The sequence below is a fragment of the Pavona decussata genome, unplaced genomic scaffold, assembly GCF_977016875.1.
Source record: "Pavona decussata unplaced genomic scaffold, jaPavDecu1.1 SCAFFOLD_302, whole genome shotgun sequence".
Classification (NCBI taxonomy): Eukaryota; Metazoa; Cnidaria; class Anthozoa; order Scleractinia; family Agariciidae; genus Pavona; species Pavona decussata.
The window spans coordinates 275,866-297,272 of record NW_028145698.1 but is presented as its reverse complement, the minus strand read 5'-3'; the positions used below and the strand labels follow the sequence as shown (position 1 = coordinate 297,272).

Genomic DNA, 21,407 nt, shown 5'->3' with positions numbered 1-21,407 from the left:
ACTCTACTCTACTCTACATTACTCTACTCTACTCTACTCTACTCTACTCTACTCTACTCTACTCTGCTGTGCTCTGCTCTGCTCTGCTCTGCTCTACTCTACTCTACTCTACTCAACTCTACTCTACTCTACTCTACTCTACTCTACATTACTCTACTCTACTCTACTCTACTCTACATTACTCTACTCTACTCTACTCTACTCTACTCTACTCTACTCTACTCTGCTCTGCTCTGCTCTGCTCTACTCTACTCTACTCAACTCTACTCTACTCTACTCTACTCTACATTACTCTACTCTACTCTACTCTACTCTACTCTACTCTGCTCTGCTCTGCTCTACTCTACTCTACTCTACTCAACTCTACTCTACTCTACTCTACTCTACATTTCTCTACTCTACTCTACTCTACTCTACATTACTCTACTCTACTCTACTCTACTCTACTCTACTCTGCTCTGCTCTGCTCTACTCTACTCTACTCTACTCAACTCTACTCTACTCTACTCTACTCTACTCTACTCTACTCTACTCTACTCTACTCTACTCTACCCTACCCTACTCTACTCTCTACTCTACTCTACTCTACTCTACTCTACTCTACTCTACTCTACTCTACTCTACTCTACTCTGTTCTACTCTACTCTACTCTACTCTACTCTACTCTACTCAACTCTACTCTACTCTACTCTACTCTACTCTACTCTACTCTACTCTACTCTACTCTACTCTACCCTACCCTACTCTACTCTACTCTACTCTACTCTACTCTACCCTACCCTACCCTACCCCACTCGACTCGACTTCACTTCACTTCACTTTATGTTACTTTATTTGAGATTAATAAACGACATGCATGTAAGGAGGAAAAGCCGAAAATTCTCATCTAAATACCCAAGGCACTAGATAGCCTAGACACAGGTCACACTCCTTACCACTAGCTTGACTTGTCCTTGGCAATCATTACTTCACTGAAAGGGGCTCGTCATGTGGCTTTTGTATTTTGGGGTCAAAATTGTCTTAAAATAGAAACTATTTGCCAAGACGGATATATGTTATAAATCATAAGAAGAATGTAAGGTTTAATGGATAAACATCGTCGCTGTTTTCATGTTATCCTTAATATTTTATGATATTTTTGCAAATCAGTTCTGGTTCATGACATTAAAGGTTGGACGAGTACTTACCTATAACAGTTGACAATGCCGTTAATGGATTAGGAATTCCTGAAAAAAAGATGAGAAATCAAATTGTAAAAAAGATCTTCGAAGGAAACAGCCAGCGTACGAACTCCCGGAGATCGGTTCATTTACGAGGCACAACTGCCTGATCCGAAGCGTGAGTTCATAAAGGTACTGCGTCCTAGTTTAAACACTGTTCAAATTGCTTCAAATGAAGAAATGTACCCCATCGCGAGAAAGACCACACAAAAAGTAGTAAGTTGACCAAGTTTGGTTATGTTTCATTACGTAGTAACCAGGCTGTGACCTGTCAAAGGTCGCCCAATTTATCCATACAAAAGTCTCTAATTCTGAGATGGCGTCCCCCCAAATCCATACAAAGTCTCTAATTTTTCTGATTTTTGAAAGGTTTCCACATGACTGCAATCTAAGGACAGAATCTCAAACTTGGTACACTGACTAATTTTTATGTGATATTTCTTGCGATGGACTCCAATTTCTGATTAAATGAAAATTTAAAATCTCGTCCCGAGTCAGCTCCGTTTGAACTTCGGAGCGGGAAATTAGCCATTATCCATCTAAGGAAAGAGAAAAACTGAAAAAAAAAAAAAGACTTCTTGAATTGAGCGTCTGTAGAACAATCCACATAGAGCTTTTGTTTTCTTGGGCCACTAGAGCATGGTTTTACCAGTGACGCAAGTACAAGCGCAAATTAACATGCATGGCGAACCTTTCTTTACCGCGAAAACGGGTTTAACGCTTGCAAGGAAGCACAAAGGCATTTATCCTTGAGCTAGTGGTTATGCTTGCGTCGCAAAGAAAGAACAGTGGTTGTGAGCGAACGTTTGAACAGAACAACGGTTTATTCAGAAAATAATAAGCAAGAAGTTGTTTGTTTGTTGTTGCGCTAACTTTGAAGTCTTAAAGCCTTTTTAATATAGTCATTCAGAGGCAAAATGAATAGGCCTTATCACGGTTTTCGACGCCATTTTGACGAGGAGGCAAACAGACTTGAAATAACAGTGTTTGTATGGAAATACGATGTCGAATAATTTTCATACAACATCGCTTCTGAAAAATTAATGAATTGGAAACTTTTGGCACTAGGAAAAGGATTTTGAGAAAAAAATTGGGGGGATTTAGCAGTTCCAGAAAGCGTCCAGTCGTGTTTCGAACTTTCAACACCACAAAACCACGAAAGTACGTTTCGATTTTGCCCTGATTTTACTTACCAAAAGGGCTGCGGGTATACCCCGTCAATTCAGATTTTGACTGGCGTTTAAAAGGCCCAACTGAAGTCAATAAATAAAGAAGTTAGTTGACAGAAATACTTGGTCCTTAATTTTTTAGAGCATCACCTATTTTGGTATAAACATTAAATGATATTCTATGATATTATTTCTAGTTTAAATTTCAATCGAATATAATGCAGACGAAGTTAATTCAAGAAATTAAATTCGTCGATAAAGCGACGTATGAAACCGTTCTTGGAATTGAATTCGTCCAAACGTTTTATCCTTCTGGGGCAGACGGATAAAACGTCTGAAAAGCGTCTGAGTTCAGACGTAATTCAGACGCATCGAATTTTAATGCATAAATTTGAAAATGCATTAACGTAAAATCGATTCGTCGTTCCCTTAAATCTGGAATCGTCGTAGGTTGTCCACACCAAGTTCCACCCTCCCATGTTATTCAAGTCGATTAAATTTAATTCGTCGTCTAAATCCAATCTCTATTATCTTCGTCTTACAGACGAAGTCAATTCGAATTAAATTCGTCCGAATTATATTCGACTCATAACTCATTGAGGTCCGTTGGAATACAATTTAATTTCAGATTCAGATAAGAATCGAATATGTGTCTTGTCCCAGCTAAGCGAAACCATTCCACCTTTCAAACTGCAGTGTAATTCTTGCTGTTTACATGGTCAACGTTGACCTGGCGGGAATCGAATCCACCACCTCTCGATTTTATGTAATGCAATGCGACTTTTGTCAATTTAGGGGACTGGAAATACATTCAACGCGAATGAAGTGTGTGGTATAAATTGGACCACCACATTGAAAGTACATTTTGATTTTACTTACCAAAAGGGCTGCGGGTATATCCTGTCACGTCAGATTTTGGCTGCTGTTTAAAAGGCGCCACTGAAGTCAATAAATAAAGAAGTTAGTTGATAGAAATACTTGGTCCTTAATATTTTACAACGTCACCTATGTTTGGTTTAAACGATAAAATGATGTTCTATGATTATTTCTAGTTTTAATCCTGTCAGATCAATAAAAGCATTCATGCATTACGCATTGAAGTCCGTTCGAAAACAATTTAATCTAAGAGTCACAATCGAATGTGTGGCTTGTCCCGGCTAAATGAAGCCATTCAAATTTCAAAGTGTTGTGTAATTCTTGCTGTTTATATAGTCAACGTTGGCCTGAATGGGAATCTAACCTACCACCACCCGATTTGATGTAATGCAATGTGACTTTTGCCAGTTTTTTGGGGGGGTTGGAAATACATTCAACGCGAATGAAGTGCATGGTAAAAATTGAACCTTAGTGTAAGAAAATTGCAACACCACGTTCAAAGTACATTTTGATTTTACTTACCAAAAGCGCTACGGGAATACCCCGTCAATTCAGATTTTGGCTGGCGTTTAAAAGGCACCACTGCAGTCAATAAATACAGAAGTTAGTTGATAGAAATACTTGGTCCTTAATGTTTTCAGAACGTCAACTAGCTTTGTATAAACGATAAATAATATTCTATTTTATCACAAACATAAGATACTATGTGTTACTTGTACAGTGTAGCAGAGAAATACAGTAACTTTTGTGGCCTAATATTTCTTTGGTTGCCCAACTCCCAAACTCGTTTGAATTCTTATGGAATGTTGACGTAATTTACACAATGTGACAAGAATATTATTTAACTCACTTCATTGCATTTTCTTTTGGTACCAGAGGACAGTTTAATGGTCGCTATTTCTCGGGCATGGTATAATGGCTCATAATCCATCAAATATTTTCGCTCGCGCGCGATTGGTCTAAACGCCTCACGTGACCGAATATACCCCAGCTAAAACTGGGGAATATCCGATGATATTCCCAAAGCGATATTCCCCAATTTCAAAAACTTCAAGGCGCGTCTTGTTTACAATTAAAATTAATGTCAAGATGGGGGAACGGTTTGCTTTTGTGACAGAAGGAGAGATAAACCTGCTGGTCGATAAAGCAGTATCAGAAAACAACATACGCTCTAAACGTTTTTGACGGTAAACTGCTCTTAAACGAAATGTTCAAATACTCAAGCTCGCTGCTACATGTTGCGAAAAATATTTGAAGGATAATAACCACAATAGCCTCCATTTGGATTTCAAAATATGCCCAGATATTTGTCCTTGGGCATTATCTGCTCCGCGAAGCTCACAGTTTTCCTCGAGCTTCCCTCTCGGAAAACTGTTCGCTTCTCGGAATAGATAATGTCCGCGGACAAATATCTGAGCATATTTTTCGCGCCAAATGGAGGCTATTGTTTATATATACCATGGCCGCTAAGCCAATCAAATCTCTGGAATTGCATTACACAATCATCCAGTTTTTTTATAAATGAGTTTAGGCCATAGAAAACTGTCGTCAATTGTTAGTTAGGGCGACCCTGGTGGTTTTTTGAGATGCGTGTCAACGGTTACCAAGAAATTATTCAATATCATTGGAGGAAAAAGTAAGGCATGACAAAAAGCAAACTGTGAATCAATGAAAATTAAAAGATAACCACCTAGATCAGATAGAGCCATGGAGCAAAGCAAGAAAAAAACAAGAGAAATGCATGAAATTCCCATTTTCATTGGTTGATTAACTGCAAAAGAAAAAATATTTCTGTTAGTTGACGTCTGTCAGATTGGTCGGGCTCATGTGCGATGCATGAACTGTATGAAAGACATCACAAGGTGTCCTCGTACCTTATTTCTTGCTAACGTAATTCTGTCAAACATGAAGTCATATGAAATGACAAAAATGTCTGTCTTATATAAAGTATCCAAATTCAGGGTTAGGTTCATTTCTGTTGCTTATCGCGCGTCAGCTAAACATAGATACGCCCACTTGGACCTACCGTACTTTTATTTGAAAATAATGATTTAAAGGGAGGGGTTCACGGTTCTGCGCTTGTCCATGAATCAAAATACTTTTTCGCCTTTGCTCGCTATGAACCAAGCCTGTTTAATTTAATTCGTTGTTTATGAACCATTCGGAAGGGAATAGGTAACTCGAGTGGTAACTTTTTTCATATGATTGCGTAATTTCGCATGCAAATAACTGTAAACACATCAACCATGGAATAAATCCTACGGGCCAACGCTAAATTCAATATCGACAATATGAGTACAATCCACTAGCATTTTCTGTAAATTATGGTCAACAGTCATTTCGCGTGGACTAATTATAGAATGTGATTACTGAAGTACATGTGCTGGAGTGGGATTTTTAAGGCCACAAAGTTGATAAGAAAGAGAAAAAAAGCATTTAGATTCATGCACATGCGCTGAAATGTGAAGCCCTCCCTTTAAATTAAACTGACATATTTCTGAATAACAATCTTTGCTCTCATAACAGTGATGAAGTCGATGACACATATTCTTGTCATGTATCAACTCACTGCTTTAAGTTAACGTGCGACAGCCATGTCGTAATGCAATGACCTTTTAACTTCATTAAAGATAGTAATCAGTGTGGAAACAATTAGCCTGTTCTAACTGGTAGGGCCGGAGAAAGCTGTTCCCGCGAGTTTACTTTTCGCTTTCTGACAGGCAAGAAACAATACGATGAAAAACCAGCTATTGGAGAAACGGCATGAAGAAAGAGAAAGGATCCTTAATTAAGAAAATTACTAAAATGGGTGAAGGAAATTAAATTGTGGCGATTAACACACTACAAATTCAAAAGATCGTAAAGAGAACAAAGCATAACCAATCTCCATTCTACTTCAAAGCAAGTTCAATCTTGTGCAATCGACGCCGGGGTACGGTGCAGGTTCCTCTTGAGCTGTTGTTCACGTTTTATCTTTTGTCAGAGATAAGTATACAACGTTGTAATGGTGCACAAAGTAGGAAGAAGACAATCACACAAGGTATTATTTCTGTAAGTAGAACGTCAACTCAGCAAAAAAGAAAACGCAATGTTAAACTAAGTTAGAAGTTATAACTGAGTGGCTCGTCAGCCTAGATCGATCTCATAGAAATTGCCTGAAAAACTATGCACTGTTTCAATGGGGAACAATTATTCATGTGTCAAATTACAACGAAGAAGCAGGTTCGAATCAATTTAACGCTTAACACTGTTACCTGTTTTTCTTTCTTTCTTTCCTCGTCATATTAAGAATACGTTAGGGCTAAAGTTTAAAGAAAGTACACTTCAACTCTCCCTGGAAAATCGTTCCTTTCTTTTTGCCGAAACATCTGCCCGTTGCTGCTAATTCTTGGGATCGCCATTTATTTTGATAGATTAAGAAGTAAGGTCAATGTGGCCATAGTGCTCTATTTGGGGGTTAGAATTTGGAAAGGCACATTTGTGTGGTATTCTGACGTGACAATCGATTTGGAGTTGCCTAAAGCTATTTCATTTTACTGGCCAAGGGACCTGCTTACTTAAATTGACGACTGAAAAATCATAGGCCAAGCCAATAGAATAACGATTTTTACACTAAAGGGTGGGGGAAACAATAACTGCCCTAAGATAAGAGTTGTTGGATAAATTACCGCAAAATAATTGCAGATAATTTCACAAACAAGAAACTTCTAAGCACCCAGCAAATCTAATAGGTAAGCATCAGCGATTTATACAGGATGATCGTAAAACACTTGTCTACTTACCACTGCGATTTGGACAAATTAAAAAAAAAATCCTTCTAAAAATCAGGGAAGAGCTTCCAAAAAAAAAAAATCGGGCGTTCTACTTACCTCTGCGATTTGGCGACAGTAAAGCAGGTAAGAGCTTAAAAAAGTCGGGCGTTCGACAAACTACAAACACAATGATCTCCTCTAGAAAGACTGCAGATGAAACTTAAGACATTACTACATGAAACAAAGTGACATGTACTTTTGCCATTGGTTGATGATAGTTGACTTAATGTGAACAATCTTATCATGTTTCTACATTCCAAACTTATGAACGTATGGAAAAGAAACCTCGAGATAAGCTAATTTTTCCTTGGACTTTTAACAACAACAACAACAACAATGTATATTTTCTTAATTTTTACCTATTTACAATTGGACTGGCCGGATGGTAGCTAGTGCTAGTCTTGGTGGGCTTGTCTTTTAGGTTCCAAGCAAGGCTAGAGACAATTTGGATAGGCACTTTTCAATTGTATCAAATCAATACGAAACCACCGATTTACAACAAATTAGTACACACTCACTGCATGGTCTATTGGGACCTGGGAAGGAGATTACACTCGATTCTGATTGGTTCAACAAAGGAGCGACTTTTAACCTGCTTTTAACACAAATTAGCCTACATTCAAAGCGATTTGTTCCGAATACAGAAACTGTGATTGGCTTAATTCTTATGGTCTATTGGAGAATCACGGCTCAACAAGAGATGTCCCTTGAAATCACAATCGTTTGTTTATATATATATATATATATATAATTTTTTTTTGTAGAGTCGACACCGAAATATTGTTGTTTTCTTTTTAGCACCAGTTAACTCCCTGAATGAAACAGCCACACTAATAATTTGTATTTTCTTTTCCTATAGTCAATAGGCCCTGTTGACCATTCTCGCTCATAAAAGCTCGATCTCGTCGTCAAACTATCAAGTAAAAATTAAAAAAACAAAACAAAACAAAACAAAACAAGGCTACAGTCAAAATCTTAGTTTCTTATAATTTTGTAAGTCACCATCGATCCCAGCTATTCAACAGGTTGTTTTGGACTACAAAAATTTAACACAATAACAAGATTATTGCCCATTAAGGTTTCAAATATCAGCCTGTGGCAAGTTTCTTCAAGCAACGGTGATTTTCTCTGAAGTGTATTTCTAACCATTTTTCCTTTTGCTCCTAAAAACTCGATCTCGTCATCGATCTTTCAAATTAAATGAAAAAAAAACCTCACTATACTCAAAGTTTTAGTTTCTTATGAGTTTGTGAGCCACGATCGATCCCAGCTAAGCCTCAAAATTTAACGGGTTGTTTTGTCTACGGAAAATGAACACAATAAATTAAGGTCCATTGAGGTTTGAAATGTCACTCTTAAGCAGGTTTCAAGAAACAAGGGATTTTCCCTGGAGTTGCTTTTAACCATTTTTTCTTTTGTTCCGACTTTTTACCTCATAATTACTAAATCTTTACGAGGATATATCGGCAGGCCAGGGCAATGTATAACGTTACAGGGATTGATCGTTGATCGGCGAAAGCTTGGATTTTTAATAACACTTTATCCGAACAGTAGCTTAAGGCCTCAATTGAACATTCAATGTTATTAGTCTAAAATGCTGCTGAAGGATAACATACAAAGATTATCGTTTCCAGGATTAAATTTCTTCCCCCGAAGATGCTACTTGTTCGTCCGATGATTCAACAGTAGAGTCTTGATATACCATACGGGTGCAGGAATTTTAACAGAACATTAGCTGTTGTTCTTCCGCTCAGTAAAATCCAAGGGTGTATTTTAAGTCTCCTCTCTCAGCTTGTAACAACTTGGAATTGACTTAAAGTCGGTTTCGTTTCGTTGGCTAAAGTTATATAAGTTGAAAATGTGAAAGCAGATCAGCAAAGTAGTCCAGGGCCCAGTAGAGCTCACAGGCAAAAACGGAACCTACAATTAATTTTTGCTAATCTTTTATGAGCTTAAATCGAAAATTTCGACTCCAATTAGAAGTAGAATTTTATTAACAAACCACTCTCAGTTTTTGTAGCCTCGACCTACGTTTCTTTTGTCTCGTGGCTCTGTTTGGCGAGTCGACACGCCCAGCAGCACGTGGCCGTGGTCAACAAGGACTCGATAACCTGTTGTCAGATAAACTTGATCTTCACCTGCTTTCTGTTGACTTCGTTGGAGGCAAATATCTCCATGTTAATCAATCGCCTAAATGGCCTGTAAGAGCAATGGACGGCTTTTCATGATCTTGTTTTCCGCACATGAATCAAGCCGACCAGACATGGTGTCTGCTCTAGCTGTCCAGGAGATCACTACCCAAAAGGATTCATGGTTTGAGTGGCAGAGTCTCCCTGGCAAAGTCGAACTGGCAGACGCATTGTTAAAACTAGTTGTTGCAAAATTTTTCGGTCGATAATCTGGATTGGTTACTTATTCTGGTATAATGATTGCCTAATCTTACTATCCAAATCATATCTCACTAACTCGGCTGACTCAATTTTGTTCTGTTTGGCTTGACATACTTCGGGAGCTCAGGAAACTCTTTATATCGATGGTAATCCATCATTTCAAGCTCTGCTCTCTGCGAACGCCAGTTTTTGTCTCACGATAAAATGAAAAAAGAATCCAACATGACTTTCCCTTCGTAAACGCGAACCAGTTTGGTGGGGAATAGATCATGACTTGTGTGAGAGCATGTATGAACCTTTTCCGCTGATAATTTTCTTTAGTTGTTTCCTAGTTAAATTAAGTAAACATTGGCGGCTAATTTAATTAGGAAAGTACAGTTTAATTTTCTCTGGAAAATTGCCGAAAATTGTTCGTTGCTGCTAATTCTTAGGCTCACCATTTATTTGGCAGACCAAGGGGTAACACCAATGTGGCCAAAGTACCGTTTGGCGGTTAATATTGACAAAGGCAAATTTGTGCGGTGTTCTGATTTGACAACAATTTGCAGTTGCCTTAGCCGAAAGACTGGATTCCTTAAACTGACTGAAAATCATAGACGAAGCCAAGTAGAATAACGATCTTTACACAAAACGGTGAGTAAAACAATAACTGCGATAAGGAAAGAGTTGTTGGATAAATTACCAGAAAATATTTGTAGATTCACAAAGAGGAAACCTCAAAACACCCCAAATTATACGCCTCTGGCGAATAAGTAAGCATCAGCGATTCATACAGGATGATCGTAAAACACTTATCTACTTACCTCTGCGATTTGGTGACAGTAAAACAGGGAAGAGCTTAAAAAAAATCGGGCGTTCGACAAACTACAAACACAATGATCTCCTCTAGAAAGACTGCAGATGTAACCCAAGACATATTACTACATGAAACAAGGTGGCATGTACTTTTGCAATTGGTTATAATAATGATGGTTGACTTAATGTGAACAATCGTGATCGTGTTTCCGAATTCCAAACTTATGAACGCCCTTTAATCTGTTGTTGGAACTTGGCACGGGCCACCAGGATCTACTGTTGAAATTATGACTAGATTTGAATCTACCCTGCAAGAGTTGGGTAACTATACACTTGACGTCAATATTCAGGAGATTTGAATTGTGATGTTAGGGCCTGTCCCCCTGATTTCTGCAATGCCTATCAATAGAGCAGGAGTACCTAATGGGGCCGCTCGACTAAAAACTCGCTCTGCAGCTCGGAAACTCGGCCCGAAATAAGATTCCCCTCCCTAAAATTTTCCACGATTTAAATTTTCAGCTAAAGAATCCAACTCTCTTGGCCAACACAAATTTCTAAACAACCATCTGAGGATTGGCCGTTCCGGATTGAAATGGAGATTGGGGACGAGGTTTTAAATTTTTGTTTAATCAGAAGTTGGAGTCCATCACAAGAAAGAGGGTCCCCAATAGGTTTTTCGGGATCCGGGATTTGACTTTTTTTAAAGGGCGGAATTCGGGATTTTAGCGGAAAAGAGCGACGATATTCGGGATTAGAATTAGGGACGGGACACGGGATTTGACGATTTTACGAAGCGGGAGGCGGGAAATGTTACTCTAAACAATCGAGATCCGGGAAGTCTGGTGTCGAAAACGTACAATGAAAATCTAGTTGTCACCGCCCTGGACGAGAAAAGAAATTTACGGGTCCTATGTCTTTACAGATAAAATTTCTTCAGTGCTCCCTAAGAACTTGCAGTTAACTTGAGCCTATAAGCCCAAACAAATGCCGCAGAGCTAGCGTGCACAACGGCATAAAGGAACTAATTCAAACGGCTCCGAATGATAAGAAAACCTCCATTCCGTATATTTGAGTAGTTTCCTTCGTGATCAAAATCAAAAGGTCAACAGAGAGACCTCACCACATTCTGATCGAAAAGGAAAATCTCTCAAAAACGTACTCAGGAAAGCACTTATCCAGAAGTCTAAGGTACATTATACCTGACTGAAAAGTTTTCCAAGGATCAACGCGATAAGAAAGGCAGCCCTCACCATTCAATTGAGAGAAAAAAGAAAAAAAAAAAAAAAGAGGAAAAAGAACAAGCTCTAAAAATAAATTGTTAACTGACTTATTGACTGACGTGACTGGCGCGAAACTTTGAGAACGTCTTTTAAAAGGACGGTGCCTACTTTTGTTACTGCGCATACGTTCTGCACATCTCGAGATACTTGGGTTTCCTATGGGTGGTGCTTACTAATACAGGGATATTTTTGCGCGGTTTAAAACTATGCGGAGAAAACAGAACTTAGCAAGTGCTTTTGGTATCCAAAAAGAAAATTGGGGGTAACCATGCGTTTTTCAGACTTTTTCAGAGATAATAAAGCTTCAATATGAAAAAATCGCCATACATTGCCTTGTATTTTTCTGCTTTTTTGCGTTTTTGAATTATTAATGCTTAATTATCTCTGAAAAATGTGTGGTTACCCCCAATTTTCCTTTTGGTTTTCTATAGTTCTTGCTAAGATCTGCTTTCACCGCATAGTCATAAACCGTACAAAAATAATTCGGTATTAGTAGGCACCCGGTCCTTAAATGAACGATGACTTCGTTATGGTGGAAATAAATAGAAGAAATAATCTTATACTGAGATAATTTCTCGGTGACCAAAGACCAGTTCAAAGATCAGTTGCTCAAATTTACAATGGGAATTTACATCCAACTGAAAATGCCTTTTTTCATCAAGGTAAGGGGCTTGAAAAAAATTATGACCCGACCGGGATCGGGATTGGGCTAAAACAGCGGTCGGGATTACGGGATTGAGGGGAAAATATTTCCGGGATGGCGGCATTGAAGACCCCTATTGGGGACCCTCAGGAAACTTGACATTAAAATTAGTCAGTTTACCAAGTTTGACCTTCTGTCGTCAGATGGCAACCATGTCGAAGGCTTTCAAAAATCGGAAAAATGAGAGACTTTGTATGGATTTACGGGACGCCATCTCACCTTTGACAGGTCACAGCCTGGTTACTACGTAATGCAACATAACCAGACTTGATAAACTTACTAATTTTTTATGTGATCTCTCTGGCGATGGGGTTCATTTCTTCATATTACGCAAGTTGACCGATGTGTAAACTAAGGCCCAGACCCTTTATGAACTTTGGAACGGGCAATAGGCCATTTCCGAGTTGTTGTGAACCTCATAATGAAAGCGAGGCTGCAAAGCTTTTCAAATGAAAATTAGTTTTGTTTGCAAACAAAACGCAAGAAAATTTCTATCCTCAGTAAACCCAATCTCGTACCCAGAGTCCTCAGGTTCTTTGGCCAGCGGTCAGTCGCCAGGAGAAACACTAGGGACTTCGAATTTTATTACCGCAGGATTACTGCGGTAAAACAATGGAAACCGTTACGGAACAGCCAATCAACAAATTTGAATTTTTTCGATGTCCCCAGAGTCTCTCCTGGCGCCCACCCGCTGACCAAAAAGCCAGGGGACTCTGGGTACGAGATTACAGTAAACCAGTCTTCAGTCGAGTGATCCAATACACCGCTCGCTCAGGAAAATACTTCGGAAAGTAAAGAACGACTTGCAGGAAACAATTATTTGTCTGAATATGCATTATGCAACCGATCCTGGAGAGGCAATCTAGGCAATCAACCGCTGGTCAAAGAGCCTGAGGACTCGGGATACGAGACTGTTGACTCATGGTCATTCAAGAGAAGATAAATTGAAGTATACTTCATTTTATTCTTGATTATACATTTTCAGGCGCTTCATGGCAGGCCGGCTAAAACAACAAACAGCGTCTTGAAATGCAGTCTTCTTGTGAAGTGGATACTATTGTTGATTATCCGGCCTGAAAGAAAGAATATGGAAATTATAAATAATGGGGTGGAATATGTTAAACCTGGTGAATAAATGATAATGATGTATTAATCAGTAAGTGGCACAGGCATACTCAGAAAAAAATCCGAGTGCTCGAACCTAAGACCCTTCCTATTACTAGTTCGGATGCTCTACCGCACTATTTCCATTGCGCATGTGCCACACATTGACATTCCAATCCTAGCAGTATGCAGGATGTTTGTCCCCTGAACCTAGTTTAATGGCCTCAGTTCCCACAAGTCTCCTGTAGCTCAGACATGTAAAAGCCTTGGCAACAAGATCCAAACTCCTGACACCTTTTTCAAGAAAAACAAATGCACATTTCCCACGTGCATGCATTCAATGGCTGATTCATGGTCACATGACAGTGGACATCATGTGTAAAAACTGTGACGTCAGAGGGTCATATTAAAATAAAAAGTGATTTCTTTGTAAAAACCCGTAAGAGTATCTATAGCACCTCTACCAAATAATTTAAGCAGTTCGCAGTCACTCAAATTAAAATAGACGAAAATGAAATGAAACTGAAATTGTTTTACACTTACCAACTTTGTCTGTTGACTCATCCCAATTTTGTCTGTAACCCTAAAAACACAGACGATTTTTTTCAAGAACTTGAAACAACTTCGACATTACAATACGTCAAACTATTCACCCAAAGTTCCCACCTACCAGGTAGGTTACCCCGACAAGGCATTAACGGAATTTAAATAGCCAAGCTTCGCAATTCAGTACATGGAGCTAATGCTGATCGACTTACAAATTCGACAGTCGATTCTTTTCAGCACTAACAACGCCGAAGACATTTCGTTTTACCTTAATCTCGCACCCTGAGTCCTCAGGCTCTTTGGCCAACGGTTGGTAGCCAGGAGAGACTCTTGGGAACTGAAATTTTGTTCAGTTTTACGATCAAATAATGCAAGCCGTTACGGGATAGATGAACATCTTTTTCAAATTCCACAGAGTCTTGGCAATCAACCGCTAGTCAAAGAGCCTGAGGACTATGAACAACTCTAAAAACTCTTGGTTTCTTAATCACTGAGCAGTGATGCAATGGTGAAGATGACCACGATAGGGACGACAATGATGATGATGATGATGATGATGATGACGATGATGATGATGATGATGATGATGATGATGATGATGATGAAAATAATATAAAAATGATAACGATTATCGTTCTAACAGTAATAGTTATTGTTTACCCAAAAGGACGCTGACCTAGGTATTACAAATTAAAACACAGAATGGATTACCAAAACGATACATCTTTTGCTTACCCGTTACGATTTTCAGTATCTGTTCGGAAACACGAAAAACGTAGTACGATTAAACACAGCATGGCGCAAGAGCCTTAGAGACCTATATCAAGACTTCAAATAAAAACCCTTTGAAGTTTCTTCTCTGAATTACGTTTGGATAATGATCATCTTAAATAAACGGACTTCCGAAGCGATATTCAGGGAAAACGAACAATTTCCCTACCTGAGAGACCAATGATATGGAAGGGGGAGAGCGAAAGCAGAGGTATCTTAAAATATATGTGAGATTTTAACAATCGTAAGCCAAGATCGTTTAATCTGTATAATGACTCGTATACCGTGGCCGCTAGCTAGGCTATAGCCCACTTTGAAAAAGAGTGATGGCCTGGGTCGAGAGTAGCTGCCCAAGCGATTGTGGGAAGGTTTGGGGGGACGTTGGCTATTATCTTCGCATTTTTGCGTCTCCCCAAACAATCCCACAATCACTTGGGCAGTTACTCTCGACCCAGGCCATCACTCATTTTCAAAGTGGGCTATTGCACGATACAATGATCCAGTTTGTAATTATATACATGCAAAAATATTATATAATACAAAAACAACGTTTAAAAAAAACTCGGGAACGTTAAAATAAAAGTACTAAAAATATCTACCACTTTACACTTGCGTAATGTGGTAAATATTATTTCAGCATAGTAATTGGAAGAAGTATCTGACTTCAACAAGTTTAAGTCACTTGCGAAGCAATTTTTCAAGCGCCAGTGAACTCAGTTTCTTTGACCTGTTGTCTGATCTATTTAATAGTACTGTTGTAGTGTGATCTGTTGTATTGAATTTTACTCTATAGTCTATTTAATTAGGACTGTTATTAGCTAAATGAGATGCTCCTGTATAAATAAATAAATTAATTAATTAATTAAAAGAAAAAAGGCCAAAGGTTGGACTCCTGTTGGGAGAACTAGAATTTCCTTTTTTCCGATTAACACGTACATTATTCTCACTTTACGCTTGTTCTTGGTGATTTTCATCTTGAGATATCCATAAAGAGTGCTGAAAATAGCATTCCAGAGTCTTAGATCGAATTTTTCCGGGAAAGGGGCGCGACGGGGGTTGGGGGGAAGGGAGGGTAAAGAGTTGGGGGAAGGATACCACCAGACCCTAATCGTTGGTGTTCTACTTTTTGCTGTGCTACACCGTGCTGACGAGAGCCAACCAGCTCGAAACAGCTGTCCACGGTTGCCGCATTTTGTTGATTCTCGGTTTGGTCTCTATCATGTCGCTGTCGTGTTAAGTTCTCTACGCAGTCCAGCCTTGCATAAATTTGATCCCTAATAAAGACTCGTGCCTTCGGCGCCGGCGACAAAACCTCGCCCCCACCCCCAACACTCATTACAAATAAACTTTTCTTCTATTTGGAATTTTATCGTAGCTCCATTATAAAAAAAAAAGTACACAAGTCACCTGCATTATCTAACAATTTTTCGATGTCTGAATTAAGCAGAAAACAAAGGTTTTGTTCTTACCCCTTACGTCACTCAATGTTGGAGTGAATTTCATGGCTGAAACAAATTAAACGGAAGACGTGATTATAAAATATTGAAATGTGCTGTAACGTAATGTAATGCAATGTAATGTAATAGAGAGGGATTTTTGCTATATCCGGGACTTTGGCATCACGCACATGCAGGCTCCAAAGTGATGCCAATATCCAGCCTCGTTCCCAGACCTCAGTGTGCTTATAGAGCTAACTGAGGGTGCATTCGATTGACCCTTTTCCGGAATAAGAATACACTCCGGATTATTGCAGAATAGTCATTCCATCCTTTCGTCAATAAAACGATTATTCCGTTTCTGGAATAATGCCCGCGACAGAACACGCAGACAGCGGTTTTCCGAAGGAAAATACAAATTTTCGTAACATCGTGAACAGCAACATGGCGGCGACATTGAAGGTCATTGTTGCAGGTTTTGCAACTTTCGTTGAAGAATTTCTCGAGGAGGAATCTGTACAAGAGGAAGAAGATGTCTTAGAAGAGTTTCTGCCCCTGTTTTATGCAAATAACTTGTTGTCAGAGCGGCGTAAGCGGTTCGCATCGAAGTTTATGCGGAAACTGTTGTTCCCAATCATAATTTGTCAGAGTTTCGCAGCCATTTTCGCATTTCGGCGGATACATTTGAACAGCTTGCTGTAGAACTTGGAAACTGTCCAGAGCTTCCTACTGGCCCTCAGCAAGGAGGTAGAGAGCCGATAAGTGTTGAGAAGCACTTGTTAATTACATTGTGGTTTCTTGGAAATCAAGAATCAATAAGATCAATATCAGACAGATTCAATGTAACGAAGAGCTCAGTATTCACATGTGTAAACAGAGTTTGCTAAGCGCTGAAAAATAACATCACTGGCCAGGTTATTGTGTGGCCGAACCAGGCAAAAGCTCAGGTGATCATGTTATGATCTTCGCATTTGCGAAAGGCAAAGGTGAGAGCTTTCCATTTGCCTTCGCACTGGTCAGCCCGCCGCGAAATATTTCGACCACTCTCAACACTCTCCGCTTGCATTATCGCCGCAATCACTTCCCAGACTTGTTTCTTCTTGTAGTTAACATTTTGGAACTCCAGGAGTATCCTTTTTGAGTAAAATTTCGTTTTGCTCGCACGCAGCGGAAGCCATTTTGTTTGTTGATTTGAAAAAAACCACGAAGCATGACGTCATTATTCCGGATTATTCCAAGTATTCTGCTCTCTGGAGCAGAATGTTTGGAATACATTCCATGTATTCCGGAATTAGAATAGCGTCTCAATCGAACGGTTGTTCGGGTTTATTCCTATTATTCTTATTCCGGAATAGTGTCAATCGAACGCACCCTGAGCTTGCGAGAGGGGGCTTGGGGACGAACGCGATGGTGCGATCGACATTTTCCCGATTAGACGAACGGGTGACGTTACATTCGACCACTCGCCAAGATGAACAGTTGACGATTCTGATCAATACCTTCTTATGCCAGAGGTGTAAATTAAAGGTCAAGCGTTTTTAATCACCGAAGTCTCGTTTATCGATTCCCGACAAACAACCTATGTTTGATGTTTGATTTGATTTGAGGCTCGTGAGAGCGGTTTTACAAATACAGATGCAAAATTTTGGCAGGGAGAAACTCTGCAAAGCAGTAAAGTTAATTTTTGGTACAAACCAAGCGGAGATTATGTTTTCTGCATCAAGACAGGTTTGAAGAAACGCCAAAACAACATACACGTCTTCACATATTTTTTTTCTCGTAGTATTTAGCCCCTTTAAAGTTTTTATGCAAGAGCGACGTCCACCTGATCTTAGTTCATTTCTTTCTTGCATATAATCGATGCCCCAACGATAATAACAATTTAAACAAGAAAACAGAATTGTAAACAAATACAAGCGAAACAAACCAAACCAAACACAGTTTCGGATGTACCATTGATTTACCACTGTTGTAGATTTAGTTTTACTTTTAGTTTTCCGAAGCAGGGATAACGCAGTGGGCTGAATTTGTTGTTGGTTTTCGTCCCACAGCTGCCACGAGAGGTTTTTCTCCCGATGCTCCTGTATTTCTCCTCTCCTCCTAATCAACATTACCAAATTCCAATTCGTTCTGGAGAGTGTCCTAAATTAGTGTTCTCACTGCACGAAAATCGCCTTTGTCACTCATTTACTTACTCAAAGGTGGTAAAGGCCTGGCCCCGGTTGTTCAAAGAGCGGATAACTTTACCCATTGGATAAATCGCTATCCAGGAGATAGAGCGCTTTTCATTTGAGCGTCGTAAAACCAAAACCATAAGTAATTACTCTGGCCAATCACGAACAACGTAAACAACAAAGCAAACCAATCAGAATTCGAACTAAATACATGTAACCGGCGCCAAGCGCGGGAAAACGCGTGCGTGCAAGTCAAGATTGGTTTTGGTTTTGTTTTTCATTGGTTGAGAAAGTGGCGCCAATTTTGTTAACCAATCACAGAGTGTAGTAATAAACCGCTCTAAAGTGTACACCAACCGTAACATTTTATCCGCTGGATAAAGTTATCCGCTCTTTGAGCAACTGAAGCCTATAGTACTCAAAGGTAAAGCCCTTTTGATTAAGATCAAAGGCAGGGTAAAGTGTTCCGAAATGTTCGTTTGACTTGTGCGATGGTACCTCTAACACGCACCAAAGGTATAACGCCTTTGATGCACGTTAAAGGACTTTCAAAGATGATGTAAATGGGCTACTGTCAAGACTTGCCAAAGGTAGTCAAAGGCGTTCGTTTTGCACACCTCTGGCGCTCCTTTAATGGAATCAAAGGCGATCAAAGGAAAATTTTCGTGCAGTGTCTGCGCTAAATACAATGAAACTTAAATAAAGTGATTTATTATTTATTTGCTTACCACCGCCCAAGTGGCTCTTCTCTGTGACATGCTCTTGCTGACGTTTGAATGGCAAAGCTGAATTTAAGAAACAGAGGCAGAAATAAATAAGCAGCATCCGAACATGACTTCTCTATGCTCTAAGTACGTAGTTGGCGATATTGTGCCAGATAGAAGTGCTTGTAAATTCGAACGTTTGCCTTTCAAAAAAATTCTGGCTGTTTTTTTTTTTTTTTAAGGCATTTTCTTCACGGGAATAGAAGCACTGATTAAAAGTTAGAATAAGCATTTTATCATTGTTAAACCTTCTCACTATGAAGTCTGACTATTAAGTCAGCCATTATGTCGTCTTCTCACTATTAAGTTCTCTCCAGCAATTATTTCATTGAAACCATCCATTGGTCGACAAGACACAGTCCGACAGTACACATGTAGTATCAGGTTATTGTTCTCTTATTTACACTTTTTATGCACACTTTTTCTAAATAAAATACTTCGCTTTATTTTGTGGTAGAGGATTGAAAGTTATCGCAGGACAAAGGAGAAGCGAAGATGAAGAAACTCTTGTCCTCCAATGGAACAGAACAGAGGAAAATATAATTCACATATAGCTATTTGAATTAACGTTGTCGGACTTAAGCGCCTCCGAATCTACACGACAAGACCGAAAGGTGGTATGGGTAGTTCTAAATCGTCTTTTAAAAGTAAAGTAAAGTCATTTATTTAATGTCAATAACACTGGAAGTGTTTGCGAAATCTCCTGAGCCAGAGGCTCATGATAAAGTGCTTGGCAATAACCCAGATCGAATTGGAATTTGGAAGTGTTGGCTTTTGAGGAGAGGTGAAAATCGGAGTATCTGGAGAAAAACCTCTCGGAGCAAAGACGATAACCAACAACAAACTCAACCCACATTTGACGCCGAGTACCCGGGCCACACTGGTGGGAGGCGAGTGTTGTTCCCCAATTTTACGGTTTGCAGTTTCATAGGTTGGGAGAAAATACATTTGCTCCAGTTATTTATTTTTAGTAGTGGTGAACCAATGGCTGATCGCAATGAATTTGGCAAATTTATGAATAAATTACCCATTCCACCTTGCGGTCTTGTCGCGTAGGCTTTCCGAAATAGCTTGCATACCTGAAGAAGACGCGGCAGTCATGAGAAGGAAGACAAATATCAGAGAAATGCCTGAAAACTTCATCTTGGTTGGGTGATACACTGAAACTGAAGAAATAATTCTTGTTATTTGAAATTTTACCAGATCAGTCATAGGCTATGCAACTTTCTGTTGTTTATAATCGTTGGCGCAACTTTTTAAAATACCGTCGCAGAGTTCAGGAAGCTGTTTTCATCTGTTTGAATCGCGTTCATCTTCGGAAGGTTAGCTGAATGTTTTATTTACAAACATTCTTTAGTGATTACAGAAGCGGTTTGTTGCGATATTTTTGAAAGCTTTTACAATGGCGGAAAAGCAAAAATCCCGCGACGAGTTGTACGCAAATTAGTCTCAACCGGACTCTACTGCGTATGTGCCCCAGCTGACATCGTTCCAACAGGGCGGACTAAAGACGTAGTGATACTGTTAGTACCGCAGTTTCCTTTTGGAAATCGACGATAGAGCTGCCAGTTGTAACGTATGATATCCACTGATGTTCTCGGAACCCCAAAAAAATCGAATTATTGCAAGGTACTGACTAGTTTCTAAGGTTTGAACTTTTCAGCTTTTTTCTGAATATATTGTTTAAAGTATATTAAACGGGTGGCCAGTTAGCAAATAAAATCAATTCAATTGGATATTTGAGTATCAAATTCCAGTTCAAACTGCAGGCCTCACTGAAGAACGTTTGGCCTTCTGTTCTTTTCCGTGAAAATTACCACGTTGCGATGAAAATCTATGTGTGGCAGATTTTAAGAAGGACACTGTAATTTAAAGTGAAAAAAACTGACTCCGTGCATTTCTAACAACGCTTTAAAGCGGCAGCCTCGACGAAATGGCATTAATTTTTGTGACCCAACTGTGTACAGTCTTGAATACTAACAGGCTGACTTGAATATTTAAAAGAGACTCAGCCCCCACGGAATCTCGAATGCCACTTAGGAAAATTGAACAACTATTAATTAATTTTTTTAACAAGGTGGTGAGAAGCAAACTTCATACTAAGACTAAGAAAAACCCCTTTAGCTTACTTTAGTAATTGTAGATTAAAAATTGTTCCATAAATGCTGCCAAAAAGGTTTTTGTTACGGTAAAATAAAGCTAGACCTTGTTTATCAATGAAAAAAGGCAACTGGTCAACTATCTACTTTTACGGTACAGTGTATATATTTAATAACTTACCACGCTTTGGACAAAACAAAATGACTCAGTGGGATGAAAGAAGTGAGGAACTGATCATCGACAAACTCCTGACCTAATTATGATCTC

At 39.2% G+C, this 21,407-nt stretch overlaps 1 protein-coding gene and 2 long non-coding RNA genes across 3 annotated transcripts in view; all 3 read right to left on the bottom strand.

Annotated features, from left to right (window-relative positions):
- LOC146454346 (uncharacterized) overlaps positions 1 to 21,407 on the bottom strand; it is a 30,500-nt gene that overhangs the window by 7,638 nt on the left and 1,455 nt on the right. Inside the window, exons 2-6 of the mRNA XM_085095502.1 lie at positions 4,956 to 5,036; positions 3,788 to 3,847; positions 3,269 to 3,328; positions 2,414 to 2,473; positions 1,188 to 1,226 (exon numbers count right to left, since the gene is read on the bottom strand). Of these exons, the coding sequence (XP_084951628.1) occupies positions 1,188 to 1,226; positions 2,414 to 2,473; positions 3,269 to 3,328; positions 3,788 to 3,847; positions 4,956 to 5,025 (289 nt within the window). The 5' untranslated portion in view covers positions 5,026 to 5,036. The remainder of the gene's footprint in view (positions 1 to 1,187; positions 1,227 to 2,413; positions 2,474 to 3,268; positions 3,329 to 3,787; positions 3,848 to 4,955; positions 5,037 to 21,407) is intronic.
- On the bottom strand, positions 13,195 to 14,729 carry LOC146454348 (uncharacterized). Its single transcript, XR_014859269.1, has 3 exons — positions 14,631 to 14,729; positions 13,893 to 13,932; positions 13,195 to 13,318 (listed from the first exon to the last, which is right to left on the bottom strand). It is a non-coding gene; the product is annotated as an uncharacterized LOC146454348 (long non-coding RNA).
- On the bottom strand, positions 16,136 to 21,382 carry LOC146454347 (uncharacterized). The gene is made up of 4 exons (XR_014859267.1): positions 21,321 to 21,382; positions 20,120 to 20,206; positions 19,005 to 19,061; positions 16,136 to 16,171 (listed from the first exon to the last, which is right to left on the bottom strand). It is a non-coding gene; the product is annotated as an uncharacterized LOC146454347 (long non-coding RNA).